The 14,142-nt window shown below is 40.6% G+C and overlaps 1 protein-coding gene across 1 annotated transcript in view; it reads right to left on the bottom strand.

The window, feature by feature from the left end:
* The window catches only part of LOC145494854 (uncharacterized), a 68,531-nt gene that overhangs the window by 53,524 nt on the left and 865 nt on the right, over positions 1–14,142 (bottom strand). The window contains exons 2-8 of the mRNA XM_081474421.1: positions 12,812–12,857; positions 12,252–12,470; positions 11,753–12,019; positions 10,949–11,221; positions 10,590–10,865; positions 6,295–6,465; positions 563–742 (exon numbers count right to left, since the gene is read on the bottom strand). Coding sequence (XP_081330547.1) covers positions 563–742; positions 6,295–6,465; positions 10,590–10,865; positions 10,949–11,221; positions 11,753–12,019; positions 12,252–12,470; positions 12,812–12,857 — 1,432 coding nt within the window. The remainder of the gene's footprint in view (positions 1–562; positions 743–6,294; positions 6,466–10,589; positions 10,866–10,948; positions 11,222–11,752; positions 12,020–12,251; positions 12,471–12,811; positions 12,858–14,142) is intronic.

Genomic DNA, 14,142 nt, shown 5'->3' with positions numbered 1-14,142 from the left:
AGTACAGACGGATAAAATTTTAATTTATGCAAGCTTTTAAGTTCAACTTTCAGTTGTCAAACTGTCAACTTTTTAACCAATGAGATTTTATGGACTTTTTAAGTAGCTAATCAAAAACCGAGAAAAGCTATTGACAATGTTCGCGTCATTTTAAATAAAATTCACTTATCTTATTTATCCACTTATTTATTCCGGGCATTTGACCATTTTTGGGTCTTGTTATTGTAAAGAAACAAATTGACGTCAGTTTTTTATGCGTCTGTCCTCTTACTGATGATAAATTGCATCATAACATTGTCAAAGTTTACTGCAGAACCTCTTGCCTGCGGCTCGTTGTTCTACAGCCACTTTGACAATGTTATGACGCAATTTATCATCAATAAGAGGACAGACGCATAAAAAACTGACGTCAATTTGATAATTGCACGCTAGTCTGCAGTGACGACAACATCACTGTTTTGATAGAAGTTATTACCTGGGAAAGGTCAGGTACTCACGACATGCAATTGTCATGCTGTTCCCTGTTTGTCATGCTGTAACTGAAGGACTCAGTATCACTTACCAAGTGCACACGAAGGTTGAACTCCTGTCCAGGAACCATTTTCTAGGCAGACTCGTTCTGACGATCCTTTAAGACAGTAGCCAGGATCACATGAAAAGGAAACATGTTTACCTTCCCAGAACGGTCGTCCGTAGGTAACACCATGCTGGAGGCTTTCAATAAAGGGACAAATTCTGCGACCTATATTACAATACAATGCAATGCAATAAAATACAATACATTATATTAGTATATATACCACAGAAGTGAATAGTGCTTTTCACGCGCTCTGATTGGTTAGCTCCGAGGTGATTAGCAAGTATTAGTATATACCACACAAGTGAATAGTGCTTTTCACGCGCTCTGATTGGTTAACTCGGAGGTGATTAGCAAGTACTATTCACCTCCGAGCAGCCGGCGCGAGAGATTTTAGAATTTTCGACCCCTTGTCACACATAAAATAACGTTTTGGTCCGCTAATTATTCAGCTTGTGTGGTATATACTAAAACAATTATTCACCTCAGTGTCGGTGAAAGTGATGGATATTTACCTCCACTTCGGTGAATAATTGTTAAATAATAAAGTGTATTATCGTTTGTCTCACGATGTAGTCACTTGAGATGTAGATCGCGACTTTTCCACTGCTTACTGCTAGTCTTCTTTAGGCGATAAGGTCGACTGATTGCACGGTATCATTTATTTCACAAAGGTCGGCTGTAATTGGTGCATTTCGATCCTCCTATTGTTCCATTGTTCCGACGAGTAGCTGTTCCCTCAGTGGTCCGCTGTTGTACCGTTCTCCTGTTGTTGTGTTTTTTGATCGAGGGCATCCATGCTTCAGGAATTTCAATTTCACTATCCCTGTTGATGTTATTAGGGTGAAGTCTTATGTGAATAGCTTCCTTGACCCTACGTGTGTACCAGTGAGGATCTCGATCAATAAACTTGACCTCATTCCAGATAGGATAGTGGCCGGTCTCGTGGGTGTGTTCAGAAACGGCGGAGTTCTGGGTACGGGCGAGTCGTATATCCCTGTCGTGTTCTTTGATCCCCTCCTGCATAGATCTCCCTGTTTCCCCGATGTAGACTTTGCCGCACTCACAGGGAATCCTGTAGACAACACCATCTTGTTTAGTCGGGTTGACGACGTCCTTTGGTCTCACTAACTGTGATCGAAGTGTCGTGTCGGACTTGAAGACGGTGCGAATGCCTTGTTGTTCTAGGCAGCGGCGGAGAGACTCCGAAACTCCTTGGACATAAGGTAAAACGGCGGTGGATTTAAATTCCGCGACGGGCTCTCTTCTTGGGGTTGTTCTTGCCTTTGTGATCTTCTGTACAAACGAGGAGGGATATCCGTTAGAAACAAGTACAGATGACAGATGTTTCTTCTCTCCAGCGATTACTGATGGTTTGGTCACGAGATGCTTAGCCCGGTCGTACAGACACTTCACAATACCACGCTCTACTGACTGAGGGTGGTGTGAATCATACGCTAGGTACTGATCAGTATGTTGGTTTCCTGTAGACACTGGTGGTAAGACGGCCATCAGGTTCTCTATAAACTGACGTGTCGAGAAAGGCGATCTTGCTGTTATTCTCGATCTCCATGGTGAAACGGATTGATGGTTGTTGACTGTTTAGGTGTTGCAGGAAGTCGTCAACTCTATCCCGATCCAGGATGGTGAAAGTATCGTCTACGTAGCGTTTCCAGATCTCAGGCTTGCAAGGTGCGGACTCTATTGCTTGTTCTTCAAATATCTCCATGCAGAGATTAGCAATAACCGCTGATACAGGGCTCCCCATGGCTGCGCCGTCTCGTTCGTAAATCGATCCGTTGTACTGGAAGTACGTAGATCTTAATACGAATTCCAATCCACTGTTTCTCTCGCAAAAGTTTCTCAAACTTGCGCTGTTGACGGTCTTTAGTGGTATTAAACGCAGAGAGCCAAGGGAGATACGAAGAAAGAAGCCGAAACAACAGCGCAGAGCATAACATCTGCTCTTTCTGCGGATGACGCTGCAGCGGTACTCGACAAGGTTAAATCCACTATCCAGCGAGTCTTTAATACCACCAAAGACCGTCAACAGCGCAAGCTTGAGAAACGTTTGCGAGAGAAACAGTCTTCTCTTTCTCCTACAACTTTTGTTGACAAAACAAAATGGGTTATCAACCTGTCATCCAGGAACCTTAACGAAGCTGAGGTGTCCTTACTGAAGAAAGGTCTAAATTTCGCCTTGACTCGTACGAGCGTCCCAGCCACCGAGATAATCGCCAATACTGAGTCAGCAGTCAGGCCACTGGATGCAGAGCGAGCAGACACAGTCAGGAGATCTGTCAACACCATCCTTCAACAGGCACAACCACCCACGTCCAACATCACGAAGGAACAGCAGGAGGCTCTTAAAAGCCTAAAAGAGGACAACTCCATCATGATCCTTCCGGCTGATAAAGGTCGCGCCAGCGTAATCCTGGACGCTGACACATACCACGCAAAACTGTGAGCGCTAATTGATTCCGGACCATACCAGCTGCTCGACAAAGATCCGACAGACCGCTTGACCCGGAAGCTATCTGAGAAGCTGCTAACTCTAAAACGGAATGGACACATATCAGAGACGGTACGGTTTATAATAAGATCAGACCCCGACACAAACAACCACCTAGGATCTATGGTTTGCCGAAGATCCACAAGGCCGACACACCGCTTAGGCCAATTGTGTCGTGTGTCAACACCTTTGCATACGACCTGTCTGCTTTCTTGGCTAACGTATTATCTCCTCTTGCAGGTAACTCGAACTTCACAGTGAAAAACTCAACTGACTTCGCCTCCACCTTCGCCAGTGAAGACATCCAGGACCACGAGATCATGGTGTCTTTCGACGTAGAGTCACTGTTTACCAACGTGCCGATCGAGGGCGCCGTTCAAGCCGCGCTACAAAAATGGAGAACGACGCAGGCCTGGCTGACCGCGCGACGCTTACACTAGTTCAAATCGCGGACCTCTTGGATTTTCGTATTAAGATCTACGTACTTCCAGTACAACGGATCGATTTACGAACAACGAGACGGCGCAGCCATGGGGAGCCCTGTATCAGCGGTTATTGCTAATCTCTACATGGAGATATTTGAAGAACAAGCAACAGAGTCCGCACCTTGCAAGCCTAAGATCTGGAAACGCTACGTAGATGATACTTTCACCATCCTGGATCGGGATAGAGTTGACGACTTCCTGCAACACCTAAACAGTCAACAACCATCAATCCGTTTCACCATGGAGATCGAGAATAACAGCAAGATCGCCTTTCTCAACACGTCAGTTTATAGAGAACCTGATGGCCGTCTTACCACCAGTGTCTACAGAAAACCAACACATACTGATCAGTACCTAGCGTATGATTCACAACACCCTCAGTCAGTAGAGCGCGGTATTGTGAAGTGTCTGTACGACCGGGCTAAGCATCTCGTGACCAAACCATCAGTAATCGCTGGAGAGAAGAAACATCTGTCATCTGTACTTGTTTCTAACGGATATCCCTCCTCGTTTGTACAGAAGATCACAAAGGCAAGAACAACCCCAAGAAGAGAGCCCGTCGCGGAATTTAAATCCACCGCCGTTTTACCTTATGTCCAAGGAGTTTCGGAGTCTCTCCGCCGCTGCCTAGAACAACAAGGCATTCGCACCGTCTTCAAGTCCGACACGACACTTCGATCACAGTTAGTGAGACCAAAGGACGTCGTCAACCCGACTAAACAAGATGGTGTTGTCTACAGGATTCCCTGTGAGTGCGGCAAAGTCTACATCGGGGAAACAGGGAGATCTATGCAGGAGGGGATCAAAGAACACGACAGGGATATACGACTCGCCCGTACCCAGAACTCCGCCGTTTCTGAACACACCCACGAGACCGGCCACTATCCTATCTGGAATGAGGTCAAGTTTATTGATCGAGATCCTCACTAGTACACACGTAGGGTCAAGGAAACTATTCACATAAGACTTCACTTCAAATTCCTGAAGCATGGATGCCCTCGATCAAAAAACACAGCAACAGGAGAACGGTACAACAGCGGACCACTGAGGGAACAGCTACTCGTCGGAACAATGGAACAATAGGAGGATCGAAATGCACCAATCACAGCCGACATTTGTGATATAAATAATACCGTTAATCAGTCGACCTTATCGCCTGAAGAAGACTAGCAGTAAGCAGTGGAAACGTCGTGATCTACATCTCAAGTGACTACATCGTGAGGCAAACGATAACACACTTTATTATTGCATCTATATAGCTACCACGATGAATAACAACCTTTTCCTCGACATTAATTGTCAAATATAGATAAAACCCCTGCGCGCCCTCTGATTAGTCAACAACCCATGTTTTATCAGAGTATAAAGCAAAGAAAAAGCGTGTTTTACTGTTTTGCGCGTGTAAAATCTATATCATAAAACAAATAAAGAAGCCTAAGGAATGTCTTAACACTGTGATAAGACACTGCGGACATTTGAGAACACTCGAGAAATGTAAAAAAACACTCGCCTGCGGCTCTTCCATTTTGTTTTCTACATTTCCCTCGTGTTCTGAAATGTCGGGTCAGGCTTCTTTATTTGTTAACTAAAGGCTTATTTAGGATGCAAATAAATAGATGTTACAGGATGAACGAATAGAGTGATTTTACTGAACCCGTGAAACAGAAACTACTTGTTAGTGTGTAATATTGTCTGCTAATTAGTACTAATGCGTGGTATACAAAAGCAAAGACTAGAAAAGAAAAGAATTACTAACTATAGGGCGATAGTGGGAACTAATACGAAGTTGAATTGTGGCGTGTACAATTCCACTATCAATTTTACGGGTTAAGTAAAACCACTCTAAAACAAAGCACTATGTCACTTATCATTGATTAGTGACATATTGTAGTAGTACGAATTGCAATATATTATATTTAAGGTGGCTTACTATAGTTTCGAGGAAATCTGAAATCTGTGCTTAAGTCTTCTTTTAAATTCGTTTTGATCTAATTTTAAATAGACAAATGTTCACGCTTTCCAAGTTTGGGAAAAACATGTGTTTTAGGTGTATATTTCATTTTGTAGAGACGTTAAATCAGAACCTATTTCTTATTCCAGAAATTTTGAGGCAGGACCGTACCGCATCGAAAGATTTTGAGAATAAAATACAATTAAAACTATAAATACCCAGTCCTCTCTTAAATACTGGGTCCTTCATTTTCGCTACTCTTTATTATCGTTTATATTGTTCAAGTTTCACAAATGTGGTTAAAGACTTGGGCGAAATAAAGAAAAAATAATTTGACTAGGAAGAATACATTGAAACATTTTACAGAAGATTGGCTCTTAAACTCTCAGTAGGAAGCCATCATGAGAGCACTAAGAAAAAGAACGAGCCAGTCAAAGATAGATCAAACCGCGTCGTTACGGCGGCTAAGAAAAGTAATTTGAATACATATGTTAATGTTTTGTTATTTTTACGCGTACTTATATTGTTATGCGTTTTATCCATGAGACTCTGCAATCACCACCTCACTGCTACCATGGAACGTTCTCTAAAATCACATCATACTGCGTATCTCGTAAATTGTTCTTCGTGGTTGTAGAATGTGATTAAGACCAAAAACAACAACAACAACAAACTAAATCTAACCGCTTCGATTACTTGTTGAAGTCTAAATTCATAGAAGAAAAAAAAATACAGAGATAATAACATGACCTAGACTTTATTCACTTACATGAAGGCTGTACACCACTCCAGTTACCGGAAGGCAGACACATTCTAGCGGCTGGTCCAATCAAGCGATATCCCGGATGACAAATGAACGACACAGATTCCCCAGTCCAGTATCGTGATCCGCGTTTTTGACCGTTTAATGGAGAACCAGGATCACCACAATTGACTAAGACTTAAACAAATTAACAGAATACGGGCGTTTTAACAACATTTAAATAATATCGAGAGAAATCTACCTTTAAAGAAATCGTGAGGGGGCAACTAAAATCCAAAACACGTATAGTTGTATTCCTTGATAACGAGACAAATTTATTATATAGACGTTGATGAAATGATGGTATTTTACGTGTCACTATAATTATCATACCTAGATACAATACTCAGTGATCTTGATGTTTTAAGTAATCCGATTGGTTCGCTATCTTTGGCTAATGAGCATTACTTAATCCGTCACGGTACCAAGTGTATAATGCTTTATTGAACAAAAACAGAATAGTCGGCGTAAACTCGCATTTTCCCAGTGTTTATGAATCCGAAATTCTGAGAATACAAGAAGATGCTGTACGAGAAAATATAAAGAGGGTTACGAAATTTGGCCTGAGAGATTTCAAAAGTAATAAAGGACTTACCAACGTTCGACGTTCTACTAGCTTTGGGACATGTCTCTGATAATCGAAAGGTTTTATCAGTCTATAAAGCAAACCTGACCGCCATGTCGCTCCTCTCCGATCATTGGCAGAAGTGAATACAGTGGATTCATTGGCAGCAGCTTAATTAAAGTACCATTTAAGGACTTTCGCGCGAAAATTTTTCAGTAGATAGATTCGTGTTAGATTTTTGCTGCAGTCAGATAATGAGTTACTTGTGTCAGAATTGCAGGAAAAAAAAAAAAGTGGGGGTCACAGAATTTGTTTTAGAGATGAAGCGTGTGGAAAACTACCCTGATTTTGAAAAATCGGTGAACGTAATTTGGCATTGTCTACAGGGGTTTATAGTTAAAATATTGAAGGTGCGTCAACGGAGGCAAACGATCTTAGTCATATTTAGTAGAAGTGGGTCTGTTACCAACGTTTTCACAGAACTTAACCCTTCAAGAGGCATTTGAAAGGAAACGAAGGGTTAGAAAAAAAAAAACGGAATACGTTGGTGCATTTTGTGAAAAATTCAAACTTATAGCCGATAGATTTTCTTCATTTTTTCGCTAAACGTGGAAAACCGGCAAAGAAAATGATTCATCAAAAGAAAAATCGGTGTCACCAAACGTCCAAGGTCGTGTGACGATAAGTTTTTCCTGCAACACTGTAAATTTCGGACTGAACGGACACTTGACTGACAACTGGGGGAATCTAACTCTTGGAGAGCACTGCTTTGCTGCGGGAACGGAAATTCGTCACGATTTCCTGGTACACGAGGACCTACTTCAATGGTCTTCACTACGGACGTCAAGGAAGAGACATAACTTGGTCCAACAGTAGTTTATTCTGCACTCTAACGTTGAGGGTGAAACTGACATGCTCGTCGGAGTAATCGATGTAATCGTAACGATGTAACCGATGTAATCGAAAATGCTTTACAAACGCACTTGCTTATATATCATCCTTTACAGGTCAAGTGTTTACAATATGCTAATGTAACTTCAAGTATACAATACGAGCGGAAAGTACTTAATTAAGATAGCGAATTCTAATCAACACCACGAGGCTTCCAAAACTAAAAATAGAGTGCTAGGATTAAAATTACACAGGCTGAGATTAAGATAGAACAAACTTAGGAAATTAAAAGCGAGATACTTAAATTTGAAATTCTGAATTGGTGTTACCGACAGCAAGGAAAAATTATCCTATGAATAGAAACATTAAAACTCCATTAGTGAAAAGTAGTTCAGCTGGCTAACTTCCGAGAAAACTAATAACACTTCGTTAGTGAAAAGTAGTTCAGCTGGCTAGTTTCTGAGGGAACGGAAGGTAGATATCAATAATAAAAAGAAACTCAAATGACCCGATAACGAACTACTTGTCTTCTAAATGAAAGTTAGTGAAACAGCGTTGCACACGCTCAGGTATACAAAGAATCGGCAAAGTACAATGAAGAACAAAACTTAAGATCTCTCGGCTGTTAACTGAAAAGAGGCTACTGTCGGTTTTTTCCTATAATTTTCCAAATAATAAAGAATTGTCTGTGGAACGGCGAATTTTCTCATAACAGTCGTTAGATCCAGGCAAAGCTATAGCAATGGCCCTCTACCCTATCACCGTTCATCTTATTACTTAGCGGGCGCTCTCATGCGTGACGTGTCGTGTGAATTTGCGTGCGCAGTAAGGATGCGCGGGAACAATTAGCGCAAATGTCCTTTTTAAAGGTGGCTTACTACAGTTTTACTGAGACTTGATAGCGCGCTACCATTGCCTGCCAGACGTCAGTATTAATCGTACGTGCAAAAATGACGCAAGTAGTCTAAAAAGAAGAAACGAAAACCACTTAAGCACTTGAAAGGCGTTAAATCACTTCGGTATAAGTAGCAATAGTTTGCACTTGTTAGCAATGTGTTTAAGCCTTTGGCCAAAAAAAGTATGACAAAAAAAGCTCTATAAATCAACGGGAAAATAGCTCTGATTTACTCTTGCTTTCTCGCACGCGATACTTGGCGTCGCATAAACGCGCTTAAATAAATAACCACGCGTGTTTCTCTGATTTTTGTGACGTCAGCGTGACCAAAGAATTCCAATTTTCCCACCTTCCGCTCGGGGAATTTTTTTTTTTAATTTGGCTCAGTTCTAACCACACATAATTCCCTTTTTTTTAAATTTGGCTCAATTCTAACCACATACAATTCCTATGAAATACCCTATTTTAAAAAAAAAATCTGTCGGAGCTAATCTAATATATTTAAAACAATGACAAATTCCAGAATATTGGAAAAACCGTCTGAACAGCCTTGACTTTCTGCCAATTCAAAATGTCAGGCAATATCATTTTAACAATGTGGCGAAGTATGAAAACATTTCACCGAAGGGAAGTATAAATATTAAGGAGTTTAAGTCAAAATCAGCAATACATCTGCCTGTTATTAGATGAGATGTTGCCATTTTAACGGCCTTAATCTAAACATTGACAATTAAAATAGAAGCCTTTTTTTAACAGTACCCTTACTAGTAAACCTCTACAGGGAAAACTTTGAGAGATATTAACTAAGTTTCCTTTTCTAACTTGCGCTGTATAGGGAGGTTCGTAATTACTCTAGGGAGCCAACTTAACAAAGTATCTCCACAAGTATTCAGGAGACCTCAATTGTGCAAGAATATATCCAGTTTTCACTACAATCCTAGGCACGTTCTATTTTTCTTTTCAAGTATTTTTCAGGCCGACATTTTAAATTAGATTTGCCACCTTTGAAGATTCTGTAAATTGTTTCGCGCATGCTCTCCATAGCTTGCACGTTTCCCACACGTGAATTGAAAGGTCAGTGGCCAACTCTTTCTGTAAGACGTATCCATAGGTAATTAAGGTAGTTGTATTCATTATGGTAAATATCCAGAGCAATGTGATAAATACAACAACTATGATTCCTTGCAGGCACGTCTCATACAGGGAATTGGGATTTAAATCGACTTTTAATTGTTTCCTTTTCGCTGTTGTTAAGATCTTTTCATGTATATAAATTATGTTGAAACAATTTTTCTTTTCAATCTCGGTTAAAAGCGGCAAAATCTTTACCTCGCCGCTTCGAGGCTTCGAGGCTCGGAATATTCTGCCACGATTCACCTCGATTTCAATGTTTAATTGTTAATTGTAATTAACAAATATTAATTGCCCTACAGGCTTTGTCCTATCCTAAAGAACGTAAGGAACTAAAAAGTGGCGAGAGCTCAGAAGAAGTGTAGGGTGAGAAACGAGGCGATAGACGAGTGTTTCCTCCTGCTTCTGGGGTGCTCTTGTCATGCACTTCTTCGAGTATTTTACAACACAACAAAACATGGTCGCGCCATTTTCTAGGATTATTTTTGTGTGTGTCATAAACGTTTGCATTTAGAAAGAAACTATTGTAGCCTCCAACTAGTTTTACCGTCTTATCTTGCAACAGCCTCATGGCGTCATAGAACGCACAGAGGTTGTCACGGTGTGAGAGCAAACTGCATTCTAATAAAGCAGGTTGTTTAAAATTGAGAGCGCCTGTTGCATTGACTTTTTATTGAAATATAAAGGTATCCAAACAAGAGGCATGTTTTTTATTTTTTTTCTTTGGTTTAAACACGATGAACTAATAAAAGTTTGAGAATGATAATATCATCTTCCTACCTAAGCTTGTGCTGGCTGTGGCGGTTCCATTCTTGTCGTTTTGAAATACACAGCTGTAGTTACCAGCGTCATTCGGCTTGAAACGAGGAATAAGAATTTCACTTCTTATTAAATCCTTCTCGTCATGTGTTGCGACAGGAATAATTTTATTCTTATCCTTGAACCACTTGACGCTAGGCAGCGGCGAGCCACGAGCAGAGCAATTTAACTTGACTGAATCACCGACATTCCGCACTTGAATCTCACTTGGAGGACTTGACACAATGTAAGGATTTACTTAAGAAAGAATAAACACAACCATTAGAAATAGGCTTTCTTTTCTATTAATTGATACATTTTATTCGAGATTTTTAGCTTACCGACATCCTTTACAAAAATCCATATCACTGCCATCACACTCCCCAGTTCATTAGCTCCCTGGCAAACGTAAGCCCCGTCATCATCCTCTGTTGTGTTTTTAATCGTCAGTCTGTTAGCATCAATGACATGCCTGTTGATTGGCAGTTGCTTAAGTGATCTTGTCCACGTGATCACTGGGAAGGGGTAGCCAAAGATGTGACATTTGAGAACTGTGTCCCACGATTTGTAAGCGGTTACCGATTTCTTTGGGCTTGTGACGAATTTCGTTGGTACTGCAAAAATAACAGATATGACGAAAGAATAAACAGACTCAAAATGTTAGAGATTATATAATTGACTAACCGTAGAGGCGAGGTGGCTTATAGTTTTGTGTACTTTCCACCGGATCGAGTAATCCGGGTTCAAGCCCTGGCTGGGGATATTGAGTTGTGTCCCTAGGCAAGGCACTTTATTCTCACAGTGGGTACAGACGGATTTATTACTGGTGGTGGAGGGAGGGGGGTGGGGAGTTAGCCCTGCGATGGACTAGCATCCCATCTAGGGGAAAGTGGTCACAGTATAAGCTACTGAAATTAAGTACAGAAAGCAACGGCCTGATGAGCCACTTTGCTGGTATGAAGACTTTACCCTTTTACCTACTGTGAACTGACTGACTACATTTTTTTCCCGTCTAATAAGGCTGCAGATGGTTAAAGTGAAAGCCCGGCGAGAATAAAATCTGATTGGATATTGAGACTCTGAGGTCTAACGAAAGTGAGGCAGTTTCAAAATATAGCGCTCAGTAAAACTGACCGTTTATATACCTTTGACAGTTACATTGACCGATAACTGAACTCTACCCAACAGGTTTTCCGCTGTGCAGGTGTAGATACCGCGGTTCTCAAATTGAATTTCCTTTATTTCCAACTTTCTTTTCTTAAACTGTTTTCTTTCGTCTTCTATCACTCTACCACCTTTGTACCACGTGATTATGGGCGGTGGGAACCCAGCTGCTTTACAAGGTAATGTCACGTTATGTTTCTCTTTAACCGTCAAAGCAGGGGGAGGCTTTGTAATGAAATGTGGTAACTCTGAAAAACAAAATATTATTTCATTATTTCACAGTGTTTCCACGTTTTACCACTGTCAGTAATGACCAAAAAAAACAGAAAAACTCAAGGTAAAAAGAATCATGTTTAAGCAGTTGAAGAAATCAGTTCTAATTTGATTTCAAAGCAAAGGTTAGATGTATGTCCAAGCCGCTATATTAGAATTTTAATATGTGAAATTTGACCATATATTTTGTGGACAAAAAATTCTTACCTAACTGATGTCCATCACCAGGACTTGCTTCACGTTGTGTTGATTTACCAGACGGGCCTGCAGGTCCGGGGGTTCCTGGTAATCCTCTGCTACCTCGTTTTCCCTGGGGTCCAGGGGGACCCACGGTTCCCTTTCTTCCTCTTTTACCAGTTGGTCCGGGAGGACCCTGGGGACCAGTAGAACCAGGTGAACCGGGAGGGCCTGGTAACCCTCGAGGTCCTACACGACATGATGAAAAAACCTTCGCGTTCAGTAAAATGACGTCGGGCTGAATTTAACGAGGTCGTGGTTTTTGTTTGTTTTTTAAAAAAATCCGTCGTTATTCATTCCAACCAAATAGACGATTATGTGGCACGTGTCAGTGACTGACAACGGATTGTCTATGATTGTACTTCTCGATCAGAAGCCTGCTCTCCTCTTCAGAAGTAGCAAAAGCGTTTCAGCTAGAAAGTTTTACAGGATTTCTATTGATCAAAGTAATAATGCTCTCAATATTACCAAACAAACCCCAACTATATTGGGGTTAATTGACTCGTAAGAAGAATTTATATAAATCTTACCTTCCACGCAAACTATCTTTTGCTGACTACTTTCTTCTGTCATGTTCTAGTGAGTGAAAAAGATCGAAAAACTTTTCAAAATGGTTTGAAGCTTGTGCAAGCATTTCTTAGCTACTTGGGTTTTCTTCACTCTTCTTGTCTTGTCTTTTTTTTTTTTTAATCCTAGTATCGAATTCCTTGCGAATTGATTGGAAATGGCATCGTGTTAAAAGCTATTTTGAACAATCCAGAAGATAACAGAAATTACTCAGGTCAGTTCACATCTCTCATTAGTAAGGTGGCTGTCAGCATGTAGGTTCAAGTACTGTAATCTCCAGCGCTTTGGTGGGCGGGCTTTTACTGGAACTCGTTATCAGCTTATGTCACGAAAACAACATCAGCCGAATGCACAGTTGTTGGTGAACACGCCTTAACCATTGACACAAATGTAACACGATGTCATGGTAATAGCAAAGCCCGAGAAAAACGTCCTCAATTCAGTTTTACTTTAAAATTTCTCAAGGTGATTTTCAACAACAAATTATTTTTGATCGCTTGATTACAAACTTCAGTTCAATTTGCGAAATATTTACCGTTAACTTTCTCTGTTTTATATATCTCGTATTTACCTAGACCGAAATATACGTCTGAGGCACACAACAGGCCAGTACCACAGGTATTCCAGACGTGGAAAATTGAAATTCGTTCTCAGTACGTTTAATGCGTCTTACATTCCGTGTTTACCTAGACACATAATACGTCTAAGAATCATCAATATTATTCCTAGACGCGTTATTCGTCATCCCAGGTAAATGCGGTCAGTGGTGTTTAAAGAACAACAAGTTTCAGATAACCGTTCAACACGCATTCTTATCAGTGATGATCATGGTATACTGCTTGACCCCCTAAATAGTCCGAATTATGACTTCCTGATGTTGTTGTTTTCAGACGCTGCATTGTAACAGGAAGATAAAATCGACTTCTTTCTTTACTTTGTATGAAGACGTCCGAGCTAATGTTAGAATCATCATAAATGAACAACTGAATCGAATTCATGGCTGAATTCAAAAGGACCTGGTTAATGTCATTTTCATCCTCTTTACCGCTATCCATGTTTGTTTTCTTTTTAAACTCCTCCGCTTTTTTTTTTTTTTTTTTCCTATTTGCATCATTGATAATAATCTGTAGCTCACTTGGTCCAAAAGATTGAACTTTTTTATCTACTCCTCTTTCATAAATCTAGTCATATAGACAATATGACTTTCCCTTGAGATCAATTTTATTTCCAAAACGTAACGAGACTACTAGCCCAATATTAGAGTTACAAACCAACCAATTAGAAATCTTAAAAC

This window comes from Orbicella franksi, chromosome 8, assembly GCF_964199315.1.
Source record: "Orbicella franksi chromosome 8, jaOrbFran1.1, whole genome shotgun sequence".
Classification (NCBI taxonomy): Eukaryota; Metazoa; Cnidaria; class Anthozoa; order Scleractinia; family Merulinidae; genus Orbicella; species Orbicella franksi.
The sequence above is the reverse complement of the archived record's forward strand: the minus strand, read 5'-3'. Positions and strand labels throughout refer to the sequence as shown.